Below are 26,645 nucleotides of genomic sequence, written 5' to 3' on the forward strand. Positions count from 1 at the left end.
ACTCTTCAGTCCAAACTCCGGAACATGGAATAGCGGCGGTTTTAGAGCATTCATCAAAAAGGATCGCAGGATGGATTTCATCTACAAGTGATGGGTGAGTGCTAGTTAGTTGTTTTTTTTAACTTTCTCTGTTTTAGATTGGAGCTGCTGTTGGCATTTGGTGCTGTGTTTGATTGTAAAGTGGTGTTTCCCATACAATCATGGCGGCCGCCATGATTAAATTATGTTACTGCTGGCCCTGACTGAACCACCACCACACGCTACTGCTCATGGCAAATTAAACACATGGGTTTGGCGTTGCAACTTGCTGGTATAAAAACTAACTTATTAATCCCCGCCTTAATTAAGGCCTTTGCTATAGGATTAAGGCTGGTGTATAGTTCTTTGTCAGTTCACCCCTGGAAGTCCTGCTTCGAGGTTGTATCTGCCGCGTGAAAGGATCCATTGTGAAACCGTATGAAAGTCGTTGGTGGTGTTTATTTTCGTCACAGTGAACAATTCCACGCACAGATTGTCAGTGATGCTGTGAATTTTAGCTCCTGCTGCAGGCTAACAGACTGTGAGCTACAAGCCATCTTCCTGCATGTTGTCGTCCATATATATATAAAACAAATAATGATGCTACACTGGTATTGAGTGTTTTTCAAGATTCTGACTGAGAGCCACAGGTAGTTCCTGAAAGGCAGTTTTTTTGGTACCAGCTCTCAGTAGAAACTTGATGATGACTTGTTCAGGCATCTTGAAGCCGATTCATTCATGAAATTTGCATTTTAAAGGTCCCCTCCCCTATTTCTCAAAGAATGTGTTGTGCATCCTAAATGATAAAATGGCTGTGTACACTAACCTTTATTGTTTGAATTATGAGCAAATTTGACCAAAATGGTACCAAATTGTTGATTTATTAGTTAGTGAATGGCTTCAATTACATATAAGAATGACAAGAAGAAAAAAAATCCATCCGCACTGATTGTTGCCTTTTTGTATTATCATCCCATATTTTAAATATATTAACAATCTGAGAAATAAATGTGCATTTGTTTGATAGTTCTCAAAAACTGAAGGCCTTCAGCTCATTCCAGTTTGAGACCTCTCATGGAAATTGCTGCTTCAGATAAAGCAGGATGAGCGTCCTGACGGCTTGTTAGAGGTTACTGATAGAAGAAACTGGGACTGATAAAGTTGTTGCATAAGCGTGAGGAGGAACCCTGGTGACAGTCGTGCAGCACTGCCTGCTGATTTAAGATGGTACTACACCAAACACATAAAAACTCAAAACTGTAGCTTATTAAAAAATTTCAAAAGACAAGGAGACAGCAGCCCGACAGCATGATTGTACCACCGCCATGTTTAATAGTAGCTATGTTGGACTTTTATTTCCCGATTTGTCTTGATGGTCTGATTTTTTTTTTTAAGAATTATATCTTAAAATCCAAATGAGATGTTGAACCTTAAAGAGCTGAAACACAGACAGCCTCTTTTAATATATCAAGTTGAACACTTGTGTTTGAGTTCTTTTTTTATTTGAGGATCTAATTGAATGATGACTGTTTTTAAAGATGATAATTGTAAACTGAGTAAGTTTTCTCTTAAACTTTCGATGATCATGCTGTTTCTCAACAGTGCTGGGCATTTCACAGTGATATGGATTTGCTTGGTTCTGCCAAAATATTAAAATTTTATGCCAAACATTAGATATGACACGATCTCTGACCGTGTTGCAAATGAACAACTGATTGTTAAACCCTGCAGAAAGCTGCTGCTGCTGCTAAGGAAAGAAGTCCCATCAAGCCCTACTGCTGATAAGAGTGGGTTGGGGGATAATGCAGGTTGAAAGGTTGAAAGGGGGAGAAGTCACACGTGTGACATGTCATGCATAACCTTCGTATCAAAGTGAGACCCACGAGCAGTAATATTCTCCCCACCGCTTCTCCTCCCCCTCTTACTGTCACATTTGTTCAAACAATGTCCTGGAGAAAACGTGTTATTGACGAGGGTCCCGGTTGAACTGACGAACCCTCCACGGAACAACCTCGACCTCTGTGGCCACGTGCCCTTGCATGAATCCCCTCCAGAGACGCCTCGCCCCCTGATAAGCACCGGGGAGAGGTGTTCACTCTCTCAGCAGCGTGCAGCCTAGTTTAGATCTTAAATGAATGCGTATTCCTGAGGAGCATGAGTTCAATCAGTCGCCCGCCGTCTGCCGATGTCACGTTTTCATTTCCACTCGGCTCGCTTGGAACCCCGGCCAAGTAGGTACTGGAAAAGCACCTGGAACCAGGTACTAACGTGTAACGGAAAAGAATAACGTCCAGTCCAGTCCAGTTGAGCAGTTGCTTGTGGAAAAGCACCTAAAGTGGTCTCTAAACTGACAAGAGGAGCTGGGCACATATTCATGTTAACGTGGCTGTGAATGGTGCGTGACAAGACCTCCTAAAGTAACATACAGTATATTTTGAGTCACTGGCATATTGGCCAACTGGTAATGCAATTAACCACCAATTTGTTTCTACTCTTTGAAAACTTTTGGATTTGTCCAAATGTTCTCATTTACTTCAACGTGTAGATTTATTTGCTCCTTCTCCAATTGTCTTGCCACTGACCCCTTTTATTCAATGTAAGCTCCAGTTAATCAAAGAAATAATCTCCCATACATGCATTTGACAAAATGTACCTCATAAACTCTGATTTATTGATCATTGACATCAGTGGTTACGGTATGTTCATCACAACAAGGTCTACAGGTTTTACTTCACTACCAAAGCAATAGACATCGTATTGGACGGTCTACAATATGAGAACCTGGAATGTACCAGCGACATAAAATGCAGGATCGATTTGAGAATAGGCTCCACGCGTGTTCCGATTGGCTCGGTTCCTTGCTAACATGGAAATATGTTGATCACACAGCTCTAGAAAACATACGGATGAGGAGGTCATCTTTATTTTCCGTCTTATAATATGTACTTTATTCAAAGTTGTGGGGTTTTCATCATGCTGGATGTGCACTACTTTTGTTTGCCAACACTCTCATAATAAATATCTGTATCCTCTTGGTGGCAAAAACAAACACATACGCATTGATCATCGCCACGTACGGTAGATCAATCAAGAAACAAGAAAAGATCAATCATTGCACGCACGCACACACACACATACATACAATGACACTAGAGAAATACACTAACAATGATTGGAGATTGACAGTGGTCTGGAAAAAACAAAAATATAAATAAACTCCAGAGTTTCATGTTACACTCAATAACATTTAAATATATCACAGCACTACAGATTCTGGTATATTCCACAGCAGAGCAACAAAATAATTACAACACATTTGGTGCAAAGTAGATACAGTTTTGACTTTCTTTTTTTTTTTTGTAGCCCTCAGAAACGAGTCCCCAATGTTGCCTTGGTGAGACTATGTCAAGAGCGCAACAATCCCAATAAACCATACATCCCTTTTTTTTTTTTTTTTATTCAAGGAAATAAACATATCTGACATCCGGAGAGGGGAAAACATACTAATCACCTCATGCTTTTAAATGATTAGTAATGCTGGGTAGAGTACTACTGTGACGTTTACCTTGGGCGGAGTTTCAGCCATGAGACAAAGCCTCATGAAGTCCAGCGCTCAGCTGCAGCGGTTTTCATCGGGAGTGGGTTTGGCTACATGCTGGCTGGATGGCTTCCCCTGATTCCTCAGAATTCTACTCCTTTCATCTTTTATTTTTTTTGCCTCCAGCAGAGGCAGAAATTCCTTACTCCAAACGCTGGATGAAATTTTCTGGGAAAAGTCCTCTGTGAGCGTTAACGCCGAGGGTCAACCATTCACTCTCCTTCACGCCGGTGAGCCAGCCAGCATCCTGGGCAGGAGCAGAAAGACAACACAGTCACCCTGTTAGGCGCGTTTAAGATCTTCAAAGAATCTCCATAATGTTTTCAGACTTTGATGTGTTTTTCCAAGCGATCACATCCGACTCACTTTGTATTTTCTGCCAAAAATGCGAATGTGTCCAACGACCAGTTTAAGTTTTTTGACATATGGATGCTTTTTTGAACATTTATAAGATCTGTGCATTGCAACAATCCTGTCTCTGATTGCCACCTGCAACATGTTTAGGTCTTTCAATGTGAGATCAGCAGATTCGAGATTAGTTTTAACTGATCATATCAGACTTTCTAAGCTCAACAACCAGTGTAAAGAAGTGTGGTATCGTTCTTGTAACGTACTTAGGCCCTGTTTACATGACAATGGTGCTCGGAGTCACTGAAAATGAAAACGCTCCGACTCTGTCTCCGTGTCGTATTATCCTGGGACTTGTTCGTTTTATAGTTGAGTCACCGTAATAGCAATCCAACTTGGTCGTCTGTCCATACAACTGTGTGCTCACCATCATTAGTGATTATAGCGTATTGTTGTCTGCTCGCATGTCAGCATGTCAGATAAGACTTCAATTCTACTTTTCGATAGATTTATGAAATTTAGCTTTCGCTTTGGGAAGATTGTGTGCAGATTAAGTAGACATTTGAAGACACTGTCATTTATTGGCTGGTTACTTTGAAATCCAAACACATGCCATGGTGTTTAACAATCACTAGTCTGGTCTTTCGAGGCTGGTCTCACCTGATCCTCCGCTGAAGCGGTGGGAACCACTAAAACCAGATCGCCTCTCTTCAGCTCGAGCTCATCGTCATTTGCAGCCTCGAAGTCGTGCATGGTTTCCACCTGCATGAAGAAGAACACCCTCAGTACACACGCCAACACACCAGATACTGCTGCTTGTAAAGAATGCCCACCTTATAAAGGAAGTCGTCAGGGAGTCCCGTCACCCCGCCAGACGGAGTCATGTGCTTCATGGGCTGGCTGGCAGCCGTCACACCGTTGTCGCTGACAGTGGTGGGAGAGATGATATCAGCATCGCGGTCGTCATCGCCCTCATTGCTCGAGGCGGGTTCAATCACCACGGAGGGGATTGGCATGTTCTCCTGCGGAGCGTTGAGGATAAAACGACTGTCATTAGTGGTGCTACAAGTCTATGCCGTTGAAATAATGTGGAAGGACGTGGTTCTTCCTGAAGATCCTCCCTAAAAAAGATGGGGTCTTGGCGGTGGAATATGTTGCTACAAAACCTGTAGTTTAGTGAGGTGATGTAAGTCGCAGCAGCAGCAGTCACGATCATCCCAAATACCCGACAGTCTGAATTTTATCCCAGGTTGTCTTTGGTCGCAAGACCATGACAACCTATGGTCTTAGCTAAGCTGACGTCTCTCACCCTCTCCACCACACTGTGGCGCTCTAAGCAGCTCCTTCAGAGTCAGACACCACCCAACAAGGAGCCACCACATACCTGCTGCAATAAAACTGGACATCACCGCAATATAATTCACTGGAAATAACTGTATACATGAAAATGTCATCTTTCAAAATGTTCTTCATTGCTCATTGTTTTTCATTAATTTGTCTGTTGATTTATCTTACTAATGTGTATTTTTATAGTAGATTCCTATAATTTTTCATATCTTTGTGGGAAACTTTATTCATCCCAGGTGGGATGAATAAAGTGTTATCTTAACTTAGTTCTGGACGAAGGGCATCACAAACAAGTTCTATTTTTGTCAGACAAGTTTTCAAATGATAAAAGTAGGAAATTGAGTGCTTATTTCACCAAAGGGATCGAGGCCTGTGCCTGCATGAACATATTTTTGATTAGAGTCCTAACCCTAACCCCCTGTCTTAAATAAATCATGATTCGTTTCATACTTACTGAAGGGATTGTTTGAGCAGGAGGGGATTTCGGTTCTTCAGCAGCCGGAACCTGTGTACAGATATTTATAATATCAAGGAAAAACCAATGTCGACGGCTCACAGGAAAATAAATCATTTATACACAAAATGTAGGGAGGAAGAAATCAGTTTACAAGCCTTCTTCTAAGCAGACACCAGAAACGTCAGATCACAGACTGAGCACCAAAACAGAAGAGTAAAGCCTCCTAAAGGGGCCTTTATATCCAGGAAACAAGATGATCAAGCAATAAAAACTATGACCTTACTCTCCGCAGCCGCAGGCTTCAGTCAAAGTTAGAAAAGAGCTTGAAATCAATTCAAAACATGCCAGAAACATGTCCAGAGGAAGTAGAAACCAGCCTGAAATCTGGCTGAAACCACCGACAAGCAAAACAAAACTGCTCAGAAGAGTTTCTTCAGTTTCTTTACCAGCCGAGTTGATTTTCGATAGATCACAACAAAGGTTGAAGGCAGATACATGCAGTGTATCAATAGACTTCACCAACCTCTGACTTCTCAGACTCTGGAGATCCAGCTGCCATCTTAGGAAAGAAAATAATTTGCAATAAAACCATTAAATAACAAAAATATTAAGCTCAACCACTTAGTCCTAATAATGACTTTAAATTAATAACGATAGCAGGGATGATGATGATGATGATGATGATGATCTAGAAGTTTATGAGGATGGCAATGATGAAGATTAACATTAAGAGTCTAGCGAAAATAATGATGATGATGATTGCGAAGAGGAGAATGACAACGATGATCCATGGCATGATAATGATGAGAATGTTAAAGATGATGATTGTAAAGATGATTTAGGAGAGGATGAGGATGACAATGAGGTGGATCCACAAGATGATGAAGATGGCGATCATGGTTATAATGAAGATGAGAATGAGAGTATCAATTATGATGACCATATAATGATGATAGTAACAATAGTAATGAGGGTGCCAATGATGAAGATGAAGATGAAAAGTCAGGAGATAAATTATGATGATAATGACTGTGAGGATGACCCACAAGATGATGATAGCGATGATGATAACGATGATGAGAATGAGTCATTTATGAAGACCATATAATGATGATACTAGTAGAAATAGTGATGATGATGGCAATGATGAATATAAAGGTGAAAAATCAGGAGATGAAGATGAAGATGATGATGATGATGATGGACTCACAGCAGGTTTCTCCTCCTTCGGGCTGTCTGAGGTCTTCTCTTGATCTTCCACAGCAGCAGGAGGAGCAGCAATGGGCTCCTCCTCTTGGTCAGCAGGAGGAGCAGCGGGCTCCTCCTCTTTGTCAGCAGGAGGAGCAGCAGGCTCCTCCTCTTTGTCAGCAGGGGGCGCTGCAGCCTCCTCTGCCTCTCCTGCCACAGCAGGAGCAGCTTCAGGCTCCTCAGCAGCAGGAGAGAGCTGTGGTTCAGTCTCCTCTCCTCCAGCAGGGGGAGTCGAAGCTTTGTCCTGCCCCTCAGCGGGTTCAGCTGGAGTCTCTGAGGCTGCAGGAGCTGCAGCCGACTCACTGTTTGCATCGTTCTTTCACAAAGAAAGATCAACGGCAGTTTGAGTGTACAACCACTCTGGTTCCTGACATTTTTCAAAAAACAGGACCGTCAATGATCTAAGTAGCACATATATAAATATACAAGTTCCTGCTGAAGTCATCTCATGTATTTTGACTAATGAGTTATAAAAGCGGCTCATTCTCTCTTTCTGAGAGACACAAAGTTCTTTACTTGGTATCAGTCAAGCATACGTATCGGACAGACAGAGAAATGGAGATCAAAATGTTTCAGGACTCACCATCTTATCGAAATCAGCAAAAAACGATGAACCAGCTGCATCCTTAAGGCGCGTTTCAAAGAGGGAAAAAAAGAAAAGTTCACAACTGACAACCAGGAAGTAGAAAAACACATTAAAGATAAATGCAGCGATAGGGCTGGATACTTTTTTTTTTTTTTTTTTTCAACTTTAAGAGGAGGTAGAGTGGGAAATATAGAGAGGAAATATCTGGAGAGCAAACAGAGCGGGGACACCAAGGCTTCTGAGGGTCTGGGTGAAGCTAGCATGCTGTTAAGAATCCTCTGCACTGTCCTCCTCCCTGCATGTCGCGTCTTTCACTTGATTCTAGAAGCTGCTCAGTTCAAACTGGACAGTAAAACATCTGAATGTTCATAGTTTGGTTGAAGCAGTGAAACTTTCATACGCGTTAAATGGATTATATTGGAACTGAAATATCGTCATTGCTTATGATTTCAGCAAATCAATATGTTAGAATCGATAGAATATTTCATAGAATCAGATGTTTTCTTTTTTTGAACAAGAGGTCATAATTATCATAGAAATAAATTGTTAAAAATGCTTGAAACTTTTCTCTTTATTTGTTGGAAGTGTTTTGATGTTGAATAGTAGTGACCCAGGAGGTTCAGGGTTTGGGTTTCTTTTAGTGTTTTTGTTTGTTTGGATGCTTGTTTATCCTATGTGTGATTTTCTGAAGCTGAAAACAGGAACGTTTGGGTTCACCTTCTCCACAGAAATAGGGAAAATGCAACCCCTCTGAAACGCCGCTGCTGCGCATGCACGCCACAGCGCTAGTAAAATAGTACATCTCATTCAGCGTCCAGTTACCCGGGGGCTGGAGGTGTTGGTGGGTAATGAAACCCACACACCCTCCTCTGCTACCCCAGGGGTAAAGTCTGCGGGAGTTTGCGGGACCATGAATATGGTTTTCAAGTTGAGTAGGACACGTTTGCCTAAAGTGATTTCCTGAGTCATCAGTAACGTCGTTCTCCGCTGCAGAGATGCATCAGCACCACAGCACACCTCTCATGAAGGACCTTAACATCCTCGGCCGTTTCTTCACCACAGCTAATGAAGCTTTCCGTCAACACGACCAGCCAGTGTTGGTTATTTGCAAACTTCCTCCCCTCACAGGAAGGATTATTTCTACCTTTCTCTCCGTTCTTTGTTGGAAGTTTTTCAAATCAAACTGGCAGCTACTAGAAAATCTGAACATCTGCCAGGAGAATGTTTCAGTGTTTCAAAATATGCACATAGTGGGTGTGTTGAGTTTTTTTTTTTGAAGAAAAATTATTACCTGAGAAAATCCATTAAAGGCATTGGTCACCTGAATTAAATTACAGACACACAGATTAGCATCAGAAGCCGTTATTAGGTTGAGGCTCAAATAATCTGACATGACGGACTGGACTTGAAATGAGTGTATGTATGAAGTGAATGAGCAGAGGACATTCAGACATGGGAGCAGGCAAGAGGAGAAGAATGAGGAGGAGGAGGAGGAGGAAGAGGAGGAGCTCAGGCTGGGATCCAGGTTTGGGATGGTTGTTTCACTGTTTGTGTGAGGGGATTTTTATATTCTTTTTTAAATTAGTCTCTAGTCTACTCTAAGCTAGTCTACCAAACTGAAGATTTGAGGAAGTCGGGTACCTCTTCCTTTTCTGTATCTATCTCTTGGTACAACTTTCCCATTCTCCGGTTCGCAGCCTCATCTTCGGACATGTCTGAGTTTTCTGGCTCTCTGGGAATTCTGGGAATGTTTACTCCTTTACTTTCTTCTGCTGTCATTCCGCAGACGGACGCAGAGTTTTGTTGAGTGACAGGCGAGGAGTCGACGCGACCGCTGCCACTCGCCTCCTGCCAGGAGGTGGCGCTGGAGGCGGAACCCTCAATCCCCGAAGAGGCTGCTGGGAAACTGTTAGCAAAAGGGTCCGCATCCCATCCACTTCCCGTGACAGTCCCACTTCCTCCTGAGGTCTCAGCAAACGGGTCGGACTCAAACCCACCCCCTATGCCTCCAGACTCAGGTTTAGCAAAGGGATCCGAATCAAATGCACCTCCTGCCTTTGTTTCAGCGAAAGGATCCGAATCAAACGCACCTCCTGCCTTTGTTTCAGCGAAAGGATCCGAATCAAACGCACCTCCTTCCTTTGTTTCAGCGAAAGGATCCACGTCAAATACGCCTCCACCCACCGTTCCACTTGTCGTAACTGAATCAAACACACCCTCATTTTGTGTTTCAGCGGCAGGAACTGATTCAAGCACACCTCCCTGGGTTTCAGCAAAAGGATCTAAATCAAACGCACCTCCCTGTTTTTCAGCAAAAAGACCTGAATCAAACACACCTTGTATTTTGGTTTCAGCAAAAGGATCTGACTCAAACCCAACACCAGCCTGCATTTCAGCTCCGGGAACAGAATCAAACATATCTCCTCCTTGTGTTTCAGCAAAAGGATCTGAATCAAACACACCCACTACATGTGTTTCAGTTTCAGAAACCCTATCAAAAGCACCTTCTGTCTTCTGAGTATCAGCTGGTGAAACAGAATCAAACACATCGGTTCGAGTTTCAACCGTGGGGACAAAATCAATTGCACCACCTGTCTGGGTTTCTGCAAAGGGATCTGAATCAAACGCACCTCCTGTCTGGGTTTCTGCAAAGGGATCTGAAACAAACGCACCTCCTGTCTGGGTTTCTGCAAAGGGATCTGAAACAAACGCACCTCCTGTCTGGGTTTCTGCAAAGGGATCTGAATCAAACGCGCCTCCTGCCTGGGTTTCTGCAAAGGGATCTGAATCGAACGCACTTCCTCCTTGTGTTTCAGCAAATGGATCTGAATCAAACGCACCCACTGGGTGTGGTTCAGAGGAAAGCTCTCTTTCATGTGCTTGGATTTCAAAGTTGTCTGCGCCTCCTTCTGGTGAAGCTCCTGTCTGATAATCAGCTCCGCCTCCTTGCTCCTCTGACGCGTTCAGCGGGGAACGATCGCCATGCGAGAGTTCATCGTCAGCGCCTTCACCCCACTCCTCAGCGGTCTCATACTCGGACCCGGACCCGTCTGGAGACCTGGACCAGTTGTCTCGTCTGTCCTCTGTGCTGTCTTCAATCTCTTCACCAAACTCATTAGTGAATATAAGCCCCGGGGTGGACTTCCTGCGGTCCTCCTTCCCCGCCACGCCTCCCTCTGAATCTCCCTGCCCTGCCTCATCTTCATCACCGGCGGTCTCGGAGAAACGAGGGTTGAAGTTAGTTTGAGATTCCCAGCTGCTAACCTCTTCTTCAGCTGCCGGGGCTTCACTGTCCTGGGTGGGTGAAGTAGCGTCTCCACCCGGTTGCCAGCCTTCTGCCTGGGGCCAGCTCTGAGCTCCACCCTCTACCTCTGCCTGCTCCGCCTCCGGCCCCGCAGCAGGAGACCCGGGGGCAGCCGGTGCCTCGGCTCCTGAGGCGACGTCGCCGTTAGCCGACATTGAACCGAAGTCGGCGGACCAATCAGCGACAAAGCCACCATCTGCAGCCTGCTTGGGAAACGCAGGGGATGAAGGGTTAACAGCTTGGACCCCCTCCCCCTCTCCACCATCCCCCACAATGCAGTCTGTCTGACAATGTGTTTTAGACAAAGACAGGAGTTATGTTAAAATCCAGACACTGCTTGCACAAAGACAAACTGACCACGGTTGAATGCACCTCCCACTTTTTATGCTTAAATTTTTTTGGTGTTTTGCAATTTTTAAAACTTTGACAATCACAGAAAGAGGAAGATCAATATTAGGAAGGATTACATTTTGTTGCCTTCACAAAAATTTAAATTGACCATCAAGGCTTCAAGTAATATGACTGAATGTAACATTGCATGTGAACTTATCACTGTAAACTATCATATTGTCTATGTTGCCGCAATGTCAGGTGTTACGCCTGACAAACTTATCAAAGTTAAAGTTATTACTTTATAATCGAATATGAATTGAAAGGTTAGATAGATATTTTTGGATAATATGGACATGAGCAAAATGATACAATCATAACATTGAATGCAAACCGCGAAGGTATTCTAGCTGAGACATGATCAGTAGGACATCTGGAACATGTGGTTCTCTGTTACATTACTAAATGCCAGGTATGTTGCAGAGCCCCGGAGGAAATGTCAGGAAATAACCTTCATATGAAGCAATTGGTGATGTCACAAGTTATTTTCTATAGCAAGTAGTGAAGAAAGGATGATTTCTGTGTGGGATGAGTAAAATACCCCCATCTGGTATGTGTGCCTGCTAAATTATTAGAAAGTCAAATACATCTGACTGACATTTTCATCAATGCAAGTAAGAACATTAAGTTTGATCTAAAACTAAAACATTAAAAACACACACTTGGAAGAAAAATGAAGAAAAGCGTTGTCTTTGTGCAAGCTGTGCTGTGTGAACAAAGTGAACAGTCGAATGAAGTGAATGATTGTATCGACATCGTGATGTGCAACACAGGAAACAACATTTCAATAGTGACTTCAGGTGAACGAATGATGCATGAACTTACAGGCTGGGCCGCTTGGGATTCTCCCTTTTTAAAAGACAACAAATGTGTGATGAGTTTAAGGACCATCAACGATTTGTTGAGTAAATAGACGTTTAATCAGCGGACAGAAGTAGTTACTCACCGACCACATATCCCAGGGTACAGCAGTCTGAAAGATGCGGACAACATGTTGTTAGTCTGACTGAAATCATGAATCATAGAGACTTAAAATGGACGAAGGTTGCTTCTGAGCAGTTATAAAGAAAAATGTGTTCAAAATTAATTGTATACGTTTTCCCTCGACTTACAGTATTCTTGTGAATTCTTAAGATTTCTTTATAAAGTCCACTCGGATGAAGGCTGGGACAGTTTTTTTTTTTTTTTAAATATGCAGCTAACAACAAAATAAGAGTTGACATGTACTTATTTTCAACCACAAAACGGTTTGACAAGCTGAAATGATGTGAAGTATTGAATCTGAGTGAACTCTTCCTCAGCTGTATGTGTGTAGGTTAGAGGTGTGTGGTACACGTTGCCTACGATATTATCGGAAATGTACATGGACGGTAATGGAGTGGTGTGTGAAGTGCCTCAGAAGCCAATCAGCGGGCAGGATTCAGTCACATGGCGATAACGCGCTCTGCCGCAAGCGCTACCAGCAACAACAAAACACACGGATGAGAGGAAATGAGCAGGAATCTCCGGTCTCGGCGACAACTTCAGTGGAGGAATTAGTGGCGAGATGTGGGTCGACCTCATGAGCCTGCAAATGGTTCCGATTTGAACAAACTGACGTCGCTCAAAATAAAGTTATTTGCAAAATCCGCCGGAAAACTGTCGTAGTGCACAACGTGTATGGAGCACTTTATAAAGAATATTTAGAAATCATAATGTGTCACTTATTTGCAGCGCACTTGCTGTACAATTCACCTCAGAAGAGAGAGAACCTGAATGTTTACCCATTTGATGTCAATTCTATTGTCGGATTAGTGTTATCGGAAAATTCAAAATAATAATCGAGATAATTGTTTTTGCTAATATCGCACACCCCTAGTGTCGGTGTAGTTTGAGCTCATCAGGTTCACTGTGCAGCTGTCGGGGTGTGTCGTGTGCGTCTGCTGTCAGCTCATGAAGGAAACCTGTGGGATCGGCGACACGCTGTCATCCGGCTGGAACGCATCGAAGTCGAGATCAAGAAGAGATTCTCCCGGTCGCTCGTTGGGCTGTGGATAAACACAAGAGGAGAGACAACAGGCGAGTGAGCAGGTGAACGCAGCACACAGTCCGGAATGTTCATCTCCATGTGGGGGGAGTCGCACCTGAGACGGGGAAGGTGCTGGTAGAAACTCTCCTCCAAACAGATCGATGATCTGCTCCTCTGCCACCTCCTTGGTGGGCGTGGCCTTCGGTGGCGGAGGGACTGGCGGCCCCTTTTTAAGCTGCCAAAACGTACGATCAGACGTTAGCTACTCTCTAGGTTTTAAGCTGCAGTGTCACAGTAATGAATTACATCCAAACTCGGCTGCTCTGTGTCATGACTGAAGTCATGACTCCACTGTGTGACGGCAACAAACACTTTAATTCAGAAAAACACATTATAAATGACTGTAAAAGCACAAGGGCGCATTAGAATTGTCTTTATCCTGTCAGGGACGTGTGCACGCGAATAGAATTGGTTAAATTCTTCTTGTATTTGGAAATGAGTCATTTGGATAGTGATAATCACAAAGTATCATGTGAGTGTGCAGCAGTTTTCTGAGGTGAATACATATAGACCTACAAATTATCCACCCTACAAATGGATTAGATTTAAACTCATCAATCACTTCAATGTGGATTATATTTATGTGAAATATTAACCCAAAAAACTCAAATTCCTCTCTGAGGAAACAACAATCGTGAAGTCTTCTCGAAGAGGGTTAAAAAACTGGATTAATGTGAAGCATTCCTCTATGGAGTCTAATTATATGAAGCAACCTCAGGTGTTGGAAACACAATAAAAATGCTGTGAAACAATTCCTTTTAGCTCCACTAACTGCAAAGTGCGTGAGTTTAAAACAGAATATCTAAAGTCACAAGAACCCTTGGTGATGTCTATCCATAATCAGTCGATCCAGAGTTCATCTGCTGATTTCAGGAAGCTGATAATGCGAGCCAGTGCAGTATTTCATACCACTTTATACCACAAGATGGTGCTGTGAGGCACGATCTGGATAATGAAGGAGCTGAAACTGAGGCCCCGTTTACACAACAACATTTCAAGTCTAAAAGAGTCGTTTTGTTTTTTTTTCAAGTCAGAAAGGTTTCACATTGAAAACAATGTCCGTCTACACAGAAACAGCAGAAACGCTGAAAATTATGTATTTAGCATGTCAGGAAACAAATCTGTGCTGTTGGTTGTTTTTGTAATGAAACTACACACACCCGTGTGCAGAGAACAACACGCTACAAACATTAGCAATGAGAGTATACGGACATTCGTATGGACAGACAAGTTGGATTGTTATTACAGCGTCTCTCAACTATAAAACAAGGAGAATATTGACATTGTTATTCTCCATCTATTCGCGCATGTGGAGAAGAACTGTTTACTATGGCTGTGGTGCACATGTACAGTAACAGCCTTTCAGAGACCGTGCACTTTCCCCGTTTCCACATTAACTCAGTCAGAGCATTTCCAAAAAGTTGCATTTTCCCGGTTTCCACAGCGACAAAGTCGGAGCGTTTTCAAAAAAGTTGCCTTTTTGGCGGCTCCACGCATCACTGTCCTGTAAACAGACACCTAAAACCCAATGGACGTTTTGCATTTTCACTTGAAAGCGTTGTGTAAAACGGGGCTAAAAGAGCGAGACTAACTACAACTATGGCTGGAGGTTTTCAAGAAACAAAATTAACATCAGACACAATATTACTCACCAACCATCTAAAGAACTAAGTGGTACTAATCAAATATAACGTATTGCACATTTACATGCACAGTATTGAAGACACTTTACTGGCTACTTCTATATCAAAACAGAGATCTACCAAATAATTTATATGTCATCATTTGTACAACATATAGATTTACCTGTAATACCTGTCATCTAACCAACAGCACAGTTTCAGAGCCATTATTGGAGCACGTTAGGGAGGTTTTTCAACACATGATAGGGTTACGGCACTACAAGTCATTTTAGTGACCTGACATCACGAATAAACATCTTGAAGATGTCGATTCTCCTGTGCTGATGACGGGAGACAATAGATTCTACAACACTGGTTGTCATTTTTGAGTCCGACTCGAAACTACAACTGCCCCAAAACATGTGAGGGGGAAGTCCTCCACCGTGTCATTTGTTCGTTAAAGACCTCTGGCCTGATCGACTCACTGATGTCACTGTATCGTGTGATTATGCAATTCCGAAAGATTTTTTAACAAAATCTCACTTAAAACCAGGCGCATTGTGTTTGTGACAATAGGTTGAAAATATGCAACTTTTGTTGCTGGATTTCAGTTTTTTGGAACATAAATCTGTTTGATACAACTTCCACCATTAGACACTGTCACCATTAATCCTTTTCAAATATACTTTAACCACTAGATCAGGGGTGTCGAACACATTTAAGTTCAGTGGCCAATTTCATCCTGAGTGGGACCGGTAAACTAGTGCCAGGTTTTGGGCCACATGTTTGACACCCCTGCTGTAGAGCTGAAGTGCATGTAATATAATTTTAGTCTTTTGCCATGCTTATTGTTGATTTTGTGTTAAATTTGCAATATATGGTGCAGCCTTAATACTAAATAAGTCACCAGGGCGCTGACATTTCCACAGATGCTCTGCATTCAGGTGTTGAGATGTCCATAAGAAGGGAAATGCTGCATGAAATATTCATTTTAAGCGGTAATCAATAGTAAGGAATAGCTGTGGGGGGCTGCAGTCTTTAGCGACCTGCACAGCGACGTTCAGAATGAGACAGCAGATTCTCTCGTCCTGGCTGGAACTAGGATTTCACTTTTTTTTTTGCTCTGCAAACGGCAGTTTCCTCATTTTCCGGGTTGCATCAGCTTTAAGGGTGAGATTAAAGCTTTATAAAGTGGAATCAGCAGCTTCACTACGTCGGGATCTATTGACGTCACACCGCCGGGGTGTCCGTTTGCTTCAACTCCCTTCACTCTGGCGGCCCAATTCCCCTCAAACACTTCCACAAAAGCACAAAGCTGCGGTGAAAGCGCCGAACCAGTGTTCTAGAAACTCACTATATGACTTCACATCACACACAATACACACACACAGGACAGACACATACACCATAAAAACCCTTTGGTGGCGTCATCAAAGGTTTCGCACTGACAGTCCAGACCCCGGACCGTCAGTGGGGAAAAGAAGGGGGCGGGGCTCTACTGTATATAACAACAGCGGTGTTATATATTTCTATTTTCACTGGGCACAAGCGGAAACAGACAGCTGGCGTTACATGTTCATGTTACATGTTCACTCACCAAGTGACAGACAAAAGTGTGCAGCGAAGAAAGAACAGTCACAGGAAGTTACTGAAGTTCAACCAACAGACACTCAGACAGGATAAACATTCAAAACGCTTCACTGACACCGATCTATTCACTTTTAACATTTATCAATCACCACATTGTTTCTAATCAGGTTCATCATTATGGGGTCGGCAATAGTGTCGACCATCACTTATTCAACCACAGGTATTATATATCAATTATGTTTATAAATGACCGATATCTTAATGTATTTATTACCTATTTAGAACCATGTTTATTTGCAATTTACTTACTTATTTTTCATGTTCAGTTCCTGAAGCAATACATTTTATACTCTGACTGATTTATTTCAACAACTACAATCACATATTCATACCTGCTATTAGTTTTTAATGACAAAGATGATCTATTAATCTCTATCAAACACCAATATTGCTTCCATTTATCAATTACCAGTATTATCAGTTACAAACATTAATATTATTCTTTGATATTTCGTCCCACTCCTTTTCAGACAGACAGATCTATATTTTCATATAAATCATTAATATTACCTATCCATAACTAATTGCTAATACCAACTATTACTATTGTTTGTACCACTAGAATTCTATAAATCCCTAATATTACCTCTCAATAACTCTTGATTCATAAATAACTACTTTTGAATTACAGATTTTTTATATTATAATAATTACAATAATAATCAATATTATACCTCTCTTTAACAGCTGTAAACTTTTCTTACTGACACCAAATATCTTTTCTCAGTCATTATTATTACCCTTCAGTTTCTAACGATGACTATTACTTTTCAATAACTAATATTGACAATATCATTTACAAATTAATATTTATGTCAGTCACAAATTTAATCAGCTACTAAAATTACCAATCAATTACTACTAATCACCAATTTGACCTATTTTGACAACAATTAACATTTGTTATTAATATTTAAAATGTGTATAAATCACAAAAATTCTATAAATCATTATAATTACCCTCTGATAATGACTAATATTACCAATCACTCAATATGTTCCTGAATCACCCACATTAATAACGTCTACAAAGCTTGAGGCTCTTTCCAGATGTTTGGACGCAGTGAGCCTCAGGTCCAGCTGCTGAAGAGGACTGAGGTCAGTTCTACCTGTATGGGGGATTTGGGTCGTGGCGGTCCGGGTGAGACGGGCCGGAGCATGTGATTGGAGCTGGCCTCCGGGCTCTCGGGCGGGCTATCGTCTTCGGGGGGTGACGGTGTTCTCGCCAGCCGCAGAGGCCCCGAGTCACTGAGGACGGAGATGATGAACGTGAATCACACCCTGAAGATCATCATCGCTGCGATTTAGCTCGAAGAAAAGGCTGTACCGACCTCGGAGCGCCTTGGATGGTGAACATTTTGTCAGAGTGCTGCTCAGCCAGTTTGGTCATCACTTCATAGAGCTCCCTGCACACCTGAGGGGTTACAAACGCCAGCTTCATCTGGTGCCGGCCCTCAGGGGGGCTTCCAGGTGAAGCCGCCGATCACAGACGAGTTTAAAACTCACCAGCGAGATCTCGCGGTGGAACTTTGCCTCCAGACTCGTCACACTCTTGAAAGTGCTGAGGTAGAAGCCCACCCGGCTGCACAACAGAGAGACACTCTCAGTTTAAAACTGTCCAGACTCAGGGAGGAAGAAAGCCGCTAATGGGACTATTTCTATTTTCTAAGTTCAAAGGTGAAAGGTCGCTTTATTGTGCCGACACCATCAGTCAGGTGCTGGCAGATGACGTCACGTAATACTTGCCGTACTGTATCAGGGATCTTTCATGAGTACGAGTACTCCGGACCTGAAACCCGATACTGGTAGTGCAACTCATCCAGATATCAGATGACTGTATTAAAAGGACTGAAATCAGGTTTCTTCTTTACCTTCTTATAGCTCAGTGTTGTGTTCTCTCTGCTTTCAAGCATGTATTTTGGAAGGATTGTTAGTAGTTTTCTTTTGCCAACGGCTTATCTACAGCATGCAGAAATGCATCAAACATTGTTGGATCTCAGGAGCAGTTTAGCTTTCACAGCATACAGAGTGCAGATGTTCCGACTCACTTTTCCCAGAGACTCGGCAGTTCATCCTGGAGACCAACGTTCAGCTCGTCAAACACTCTCTGTGCCTTTTTTAATTCGTCTTCCGCCTGGAAACAGGAACAATTCGAGAAAATGAGCTTCCCACAGAAGATTTGGACACGCAGCATAAAACACTGGGGACGTCTTAGTGGGCCGACCTTCATCATCTTGCGGTCGTTCTTCATCCCGGACGCCTGCAGAGTCTCGACGTGATGACGAGCGCTGTCGTAGTCGATGAGTTTGCGACTTCTTTTGGCCACGCGGGTCTAAAACGACAGAGTTTCAGCTGTCACACGGACGACAAGTTCCCACATGCTTTCTATGACCTCGCCGTACGGCACCTTGAGGTCCGGGAACTGCTGCAGGTACTCGTCCAGATTCAGCAGCGTCGAGTCCACCAGTTTGTTGTGGAAGTCTTCCCAGAACGCATCACATTCCTGTGAGAAACAGTGAAGACATGGATTCATCATAATTTCAAGGAGAATGCGCAACTGTCGCTCTTGACTTCTTTGTCACACTTCAGGTAAGACCTTTGCGTTCAGGCTTAAATGTGATCCATTCGGATGTGCTCGTGTTTTGTGAGAATGGTTACGACTCTTACCTTCCCGATGGTCATGACATCATCTTTTCCGTGCCAGTCCGGCTCGTAGACTTCATGTAGAGACTGAGTCAAGTTGATGGAGGCCTGCTGCATGCCTGCCACATGAGAAGAAATGAAAGGGTCGGCTGACGGACAACACCAAGTGGATTTTAACTCAGGTCGTTTAACTCAGTCAGTTGGGGTTTTTTTAAGTGTGGGAGGATGACTTCTTTCTTGTTGATCTTGAAGATCAACAACCCTGACCCCAGTACCACAAATAGAACTAATCATAATATTACCTTTTGACAACAGACGGCTTTTAGCCAAGCTCCGAGACATTTTATAGACAATTACATGTTTTAAACAAAAACTAAGCAAAACAGTTCAGACATTCCAAAGATTGAAAGCAGACGCAAAAAGACGGGCAGAAGGTTGTTACAGTCACCAAGTTAATGATTGTCAGATGAATATACGGGTGGAGTAGGTCAGATATAGGCTAGTGCAAAGTTGTGCAGAGCTTTGAGGGTGAGGAGAAAACCTTTTTACTGGATGAAGTGGGGGATGGAGCGACCGGTGAGGCTCTGGAGGATGCGTGGGATGAGTTCATGGAATTGGGTTTTGAACTTATTGGAGTAGATGCTTTGTATCACGCCAAGCAGCAGTGTAGTCAAGGGTGTCCGTGAGGTAGACGGTGTACACTCATTCATTCCCCAGTCAGCATAGCATACACCCACTTCCAAATCCCCCACAATGAACCACTCGGCATTATCCACGAGCTTGATTGACTCTCTTTACCCCAAGTACTCGCTGCATTCACTGATTCGACTGGTTACATGAGAGCTTGACGAATCAATCAAAAAGCGGAGTAGGGCGAGTGATGATGAGGCAAATATTGCTCACCGATAAATTATACTGAAAATATGTGACTATGAACAAATACTATGGGTTGATTTTCACTAAATCGAGACATTTTAAATTCCACTGTTTCTAAGAAAATGGTGTTTCTGGGCTACTTTATAAGAAGGCAAAGATTGAGAGTATACCCACTTCTCCAGGGAACTATACGACACGAGCAGTTGAACACTGGACTTTCTCATGTTCTTCACATTATAAGGTATTATTGTTGACAGCTGTTAGGATCCATTGGCGATAAAAAGCACAGCTCTTATTGCGTTAGTCAGATCACTTCATTTTAGTCTTTCACTCCAAATTACATCATATAAAAGCGTCATAACTGTTGCATTTCTATTTGATTCTCTGATTTCTTCTTCCTGCTGCATCTCTCTGGTGCTATTCTGGGTGCTGAACTAACTCACAGGCCACACCTGTTACCCATTAATACCACTAGACGGATTAAACCAGTGAAGGAGAAACACAAGCAGCTGAGCAGTGAAAAGAAACTGCCACATGAAACAGTTGGTCTCTTCAGCTCCCACACACTTGAAGAGTGATTTAACACTTTTTTTTTTTCCCCTCATTCCGTCACCACTGACAGAATTTGGCATGCATACGTCTTATAGCCACAAGTCATAGGCAATTTATAATGCCCCCCCTCCTCGAAATTTTTTTTGCCATTCCTTCCAGAAAGCAGAGGAAAAGAAGTAGATTGAGTGCCATGGGTTCGTAACATGAGTTTTTCAGTAGTCAAAAACACTGAATAATACTGAAAAACTGCCGGATATTGAAGATTGGCATTATCTTGGAAAGAAGTCATACAATACAAATATTTCCAGTCAATCAAGTCATAAAAGGGTTAAAAGAAAAAGCCCAGTGGTGAATATTTGTCAAATATAACTACATTTCTCAATGGTTGATATGCTGTAACTACACATATATTTAATCAACAATAGGCTTCCATGACCTGCATTTTGTTTTCATTTCAACTTTACACACAACCGTTTTGGAATTGAATATGTAATATATTATGTTTGAGATGTGTGTTTTACTGGTATACGCAATGAAACAGAATAAATAAAGACTTTACCTTTGATTGCAGCCATGTAGGCCTTCATCTCCCTCTGCAGCCGAGCGCCTTCAGACTGACACAACACACACAATCATTAATAGAACACATTAATCCGTTCTTTAGCAGGTTCAATTTGATAAAAAGGATTGCTTTTTTTCTAACTTTTACCCTTTCAAATGGGTGAAACACTTGTGAGTTAACATTTTGAGACTGAGAGAAGCATTCATTAAATGATAATAAAACTGACTGACTATCTTTGAGGACTGACATGTGTCTCACCTCCTGTCTCCTGAAGTTGACGACCACTTGTTCAAACTGTTCATCTTTGGTCTCATCTGCTTTACCCAGCTTCTGCAGAACCTGGAAAAAAAAGACACAATTCAACACATTAACATGACTTATGGATCCCACCAAACTTTTCAAGTAATCCTAACTATGACCCTTAATTTAAATCATTTGTAACCTTCAGCCATAAAATCCTGTTGTCTGGCATTTTGTTCCCTATAAGAAGTTAGAAAATCTGAGCAGCATACACACAATTATTTAGTAGTTTTGTATACCCACGTATACTACGGAACGTCTTCACTGTTTCAGAACCACAGACACGCCTCATTGTTTCAGAACCACGGACAGTTCCCATTGTTGCAGCACCATGGAATCATCATTGTTTAACTTGTACAGACAATCCGTATTGCTTCAGTAGCACAGAGATTTCTCATTGTTCCAGGACCATGGATAGTTCTCTATTTGGGCAATACAGAGAAGTCTTACTGTTTGCAAACCAAGGACGAGTCCTCCATATTTGAGCAGTACAGACAGTTGTCATTGTTTCAGTACCAAAGACACTACTCATTTCTTTCAGGACCATGGACCGTTTGCATCGTTTCAGCAGTAGAGAGAGTCCTTACTGTTTTAACAGTATTGACAGACGGTTCTCAGTGTTTCAGCACCATAGACAGTCTTCAATGTTTCAGTGCCATGAACAGTACTCTTCATTTCAACACTACACTGAATTCCCCATGTGTTATGAATAAATTTTTATCTTTAGTTATCTTGATAGAGGCCGTTATTATTGTTTCAGTACTATGGACAGTTCCTAATGTTTCTACAGTAGAGACGGTCTGGACTCAATATTCCAGCTTCATGGACGGTCCTCATTGTTTCAGAACCATGGACAGCCCTCTTGATTTGAGCTGTACACTGAATTTCCCCATGTTGCATGAATAAAGTGTTATCTTCATTTACCTGTGTACAGATGGTCGTCGATGTTTCAGCACCATGGACAGTGCTTGTTGTTTCTATAGTAAAAACGGTCCCATTTCAGCAGTACAGTTTCAAGGTTTCAGCACCATGGGCAGTCCTCAATGTATCAGAGGTCATGAAAGGTTTGTTAGTCTCTAACAAAGCCACGCTAAGTACATGACCATGTCAATAAGCATATACATATATATATAATCTATTAGATTTTATTCTGACTTTCTTCTCTCTTTCTAGGTATAACTCTATTTCAGTCTAAATGTTAGTTTTTGTGGTTGCTCTTTACATTTGGCTGCCCACCAGCTCAATCCTATTGTTTCAGTACCAAAGACAGTTCTCATTTTGCCATTGTTTTGGCAGTAGAGAGAGCCCTTACTCTTTCAACAGTATTGGCTGACTGTTCTCAATGTCTCAGCACCATAGACAGTCTTTAGTATTTGAGTAACATAGGCAGTCTTCAATGTATCAGTGCCATGAACAGTACTCTTCATTTGAACTGTACACTGAATTTCCCATGTGGTATGAATGAATGGTTATTTTAGTATAGGCTGTTATTGTTTCAATACTATGGACAGTCTCTAATGTTTATACAGTATAGACAGTCCTGACTGTCAATATTCCAGATTCATGAATGGTCCTCATTGTGTCACAACCATGGACAGCTCTCTTCATTTGTGCTGTACACTGAATTTCCCCATGTTGTATGAATAAACAGTTATCTTCAATTACCTTAGTACAGATGGTCACCATTGTTTCAGAACCATGTACAGCGCTTGTTGTTTCAACAGTACAAACTGTCCTGTTTCAGCAGTACATAGGTTCAATGTTTCAGCACCATGGACAGTCCTCAATGCTTCAGCAGTACAGACAGCCATTGCTGTTTCAGCACCATAGACAGTCCTCGATGTTTCAGCAGTACAGACAGCCATTGCTGTTTCAGCACCATGGACAGTCCTCGATGTTTCAGCAGTACAGACAGCCATTGCTGTTTCAGCACCATGGACAGTCCTCCACGTTTTCATAGGTCATGAATGGTTTTGATAGTCTGTAACAACGCCAAGTTGAGTACATGACTATGTCAAAAAGGAGATACATGTATTTAAACCTTTAGATTGTATTGTGACTCTCCTCTCTCTCTCTCTCTAGGTAAAGCTATATATTTCAGTCTAATCGTTGGTTATGTGGTTGCTCTTTCCATTTGGCTGTCCACCAGCTTCATCCTATAAATACCGGCAGGTAGCCGATCTGACGTCACATGTGACGCCATCACGCCAGAGACTGGGCTTCCCCGCCTCCTCGTGCCTCCGACCTTGGAGCAGGAAAACACCTCTTCACCGTCACGTACATATAACACAGGAATACATGTTTGTTTTTTTTACCCCGCACGTGACGTCACGACGGGGCACAGTTCGGAGTTAATACCCCCCACCTCCCCCACCCCCCAACAACCTCAGCCAATCACCCGCGCGCTCTGTTCTACCCACGATTTTACCCCCTTTTTTTCACGCGCGGCTTTTAACGTCACCGCAATGACGTCAGCCGGTCGATAGCCCACCGTTAATAAAGTTACACGTGCGCATTTGATTTTGATCACGTAGGAGAGGGACGTTCCACAGGCCCGCAGCCTGGAGCTACACACTCACACTCACTCACTCTCTCTCTCTCTCTCTATCACACACACACACCGCCGTCCTCCTCCATCTATCCTCTGCCTCCTCCTCCACCTGCTCCTACCTTCTCCTGCGCTCTGTTCAGCCTCTTCTGTACGTTTTTAGCGAATATTCCCGTTTTGATTTCCGCCATGATGACTGCAGAGAGAGAGAGATTAGCGGAGAGAGACGGTGACGGGAGGGGGAGGGGTGTGTGGGTGGGTGGGGAGCCAGGGGGCGTGGCTTCAGGCCACAACACGCTTCTGATTGGGCGGTTTCAGTCAGTCCCCAGATTACCTTCATTTTTATTTTAATTTTAAATGGAAATAAATGCAGCAGAAAAAACGACAAATTTCTCAAGATTATTTTTTATTTTTCATTTTAAAAAACTCATTTTGTTTACAATTGAAGAATATACAAAACACCCAGGACATTTCATCATTACATTTCAAACGCAAATAAGATGAAAAGTTCACAATGAAAGTAACAACAATTTAACTAACCCTAACAAGAACAAAACAGTAAATTGTGGTTGATTATTTTTTTCTTTTTTTTTCTTTTCTTTTTTGATATACGGCATAGAGGGCAAAGATAAAGACATGACATCTGAAAATATTACAAAATATCAATTTGAAACAGTAATTTGAGGTCAGGAAATAATCATTTGTGACCACGGAATAGTAATTTGAGGGCAAGAAATAGATACATCATCAATTTGTGGTGACAAAATAGTTATTTGAGGCCATGAAATAGTCATTTCTGGCCACAAAATATTACTTTGTCGCTACAAAATTCCCACTTGTGCCAATGAAATACTATTTGGTGCCATCAAATATTCATTTGAGGCCACAAAAAAGTTGTTTGTATATATATATTTTTTTCTTTTTCTTATGTCCTCTTTTCTTCTCTTTTTCCTTTTGATTTATTTCCTTTTTTTCACTTTTTTGATTTTCTCTCTTATTGTGTTTCCATTTATTCTTTTCCTTTTTATCTTTTTTCTTTCATCCTTCTATTTTTCTTTTCTTTGTTTATTTATTAAATAATAATTATAATAAATTTTTTATAATGCACTTTTCATTTAAGAAAATCTCAAAGTGCTTCTTCTTTGTTCTTTTTTCTTTTCTTTTCCACAAAGCTATGGCTGAATCAGCTGTTTTACCTCATTTAGCTCAGGAGATTTGACAATTTCTGAAAATCCAAGTCAAGTCCACTTTATTTATAGAGCACTTTAAAACAGCTACGCTGAAGAAAGTGCTTGACACAATAGACTAATAATAATGACAATAAGTTGTGGAATGCAAAAATAAATAATAAATAAATATATACAGCATAATTTAAAAAAAATATTAAATATTTAAAAAAATGCAAATAAGATCAAATTGAAAACAAATGTTTATTTACATGAGATATTCTGAAAGCTTCAGGGGGCTGCTACAGAGGAGCTGAAGAGCAACATGTGGTTGCAGAAGTTGCAGACCCCTGATAGATATTTAGATATGAAACAGAGATGTAAGTGGCCATTTAGATTTGTTAGCACTTCCTCCCTTAAAAAAATATCCTTGCCATCAGGTAGCAGGAATCAGTTGACTCTTCTTGATGTGACTGAGGAGGCATGCGAAAGTCACCAGGAGGAACGAAGGTGAGTGTGTCTCGACTGACCGAGCGCTCAGGTTTCAGATTGTCCTCTGGCAGCACTCAGCCGACAGATACAATGACTACATGTCTTACTGACCCACTCTCAATCGTCTGTCCTTAATGAGTCTGTAACACAAGATGGAAAAGAACCAGCATTCTAGAAATGTAAGAGGCTTTCAGTGACACTACAAAGAAAGTCTAGTGACAACAAATCAGTAAAACACACACACACACACACACACACACACACACACACACACACTCACACACACTCTGCTACCCTTGGGTGGATAAATTGGTAAGAGGATGATGGATGTAGATTGCGCCATTGACCAACTGAAATCCCTTTTTAAGATGATGACACAGTGGTTTTTGTTGCTGGCTGTGGCTCTATTGGTGGAGTGGTCATCTCTCAATCATTCCATTTGTCAAAGTGACCTTGAGGAAGACATTGAACCCCAAACTGCTCCCAGTGGGGGGGATGGAGCGTCTTGCATGGCAATGGCCTCCATTGGAGTGTGACTGTGTTTTAATGGGTGAATGTGATTGGGAGACTGTTCAAGCAGTTAAAAGGTGCTGTATATATTAAATCAATCTACCATTTAGTATTTTGAATATATAAGTGATAATTCTTCACCATAACATAATGTCATTGGTTGAATTTTATACTTGAAAGCAAATCAAAATAATCAAAAACAAAAAAACAAAACTAAGATACATAAGCAAAGCAAAAATGAATGAAATAATGACAAAATATTATATAGAATGGAGAAAAGATATTTTCATGAAATACATTAATCTTATAAACTGTTGTTAGACAAATTTAGTTTAAAGATCTTGCTATATGTGTCCTCAT

The 26,645-nt window shown here is 41.8% G+C and overlaps 1 protein-coding gene across 3 annotated transcripts; it reads right to left on the minus strand.

Moving 5' to 3' along the window:
• Positions 1–2,659: 2,659 nt before the first annotated feature.
• amph (amphiphysin) lies at positions 2,660–24,342 on the minus strand. Of its 3 annotated transcripts, none has more exons than XM_080489597.1 (22): positions 24,240–24,342; positions 21,528–21,608; positions 21,267–21,321; positions 19,304–19,398; positions 19,044–19,139; positions 18,861–18,968; positions 18,685–18,770; positions 18,143–18,218; positions 17,968–18,050; positions 17,746–17,884; positions 13,420–13,530; positions 13,240–13,323; positions 12,243–12,269; positions 12,122–12,145; positions 10,867–11,109; positions 7,600–7,641; positions 6,979–7,332; positions 6,292–6,327; positions 5,766–5,816; positions 4,798–4,986; positions 4,625–4,726; positions 2,660–3,863 (listed from the first exon to the last, which is right to left on the minus strand). In XM_080489597.1, the coding sequence occupies exons 1-22, from the start codon at positions 24,306–24,308 to the stop codon at positions 3,759–3,761; spliced, it is 2,256 nt and encodes a 751-aa protein (XP_080345723.1). In that variant the 5' UTR covers positions 24,309–24,342; the 3' UTR covers positions 2,660–3,758. The 3 variants fall into 3 exon arrangements, with proteins under 3 accessions (XP_080345723.1, XP_080345721.1, XP_080345722.1); XM_080489595.1 differs by having other exon boundaries at positions 9,244–11,109; XM_080489596.1 differs by lacking the exons at positions 6,292–6,327; positions 6,979–7,332 and having other exon boundaries at positions 9,244–11,109.
• Positions 24,343–26,645: the final 2,303 nt, after the last annotated feature.

The sequence above is a fragment of the Lipophrys pholis genome (assembly GCF_963383615.2).
Source record: "Lipophrys pholis genome assembly, chromosome: 1".
Taxonomy (NCBI): Eukaryota; Metazoa; Chordata; class Actinopteri; order Blenniiformes; family Blenniidae; genus Lipophrys; species Lipophrys pholis.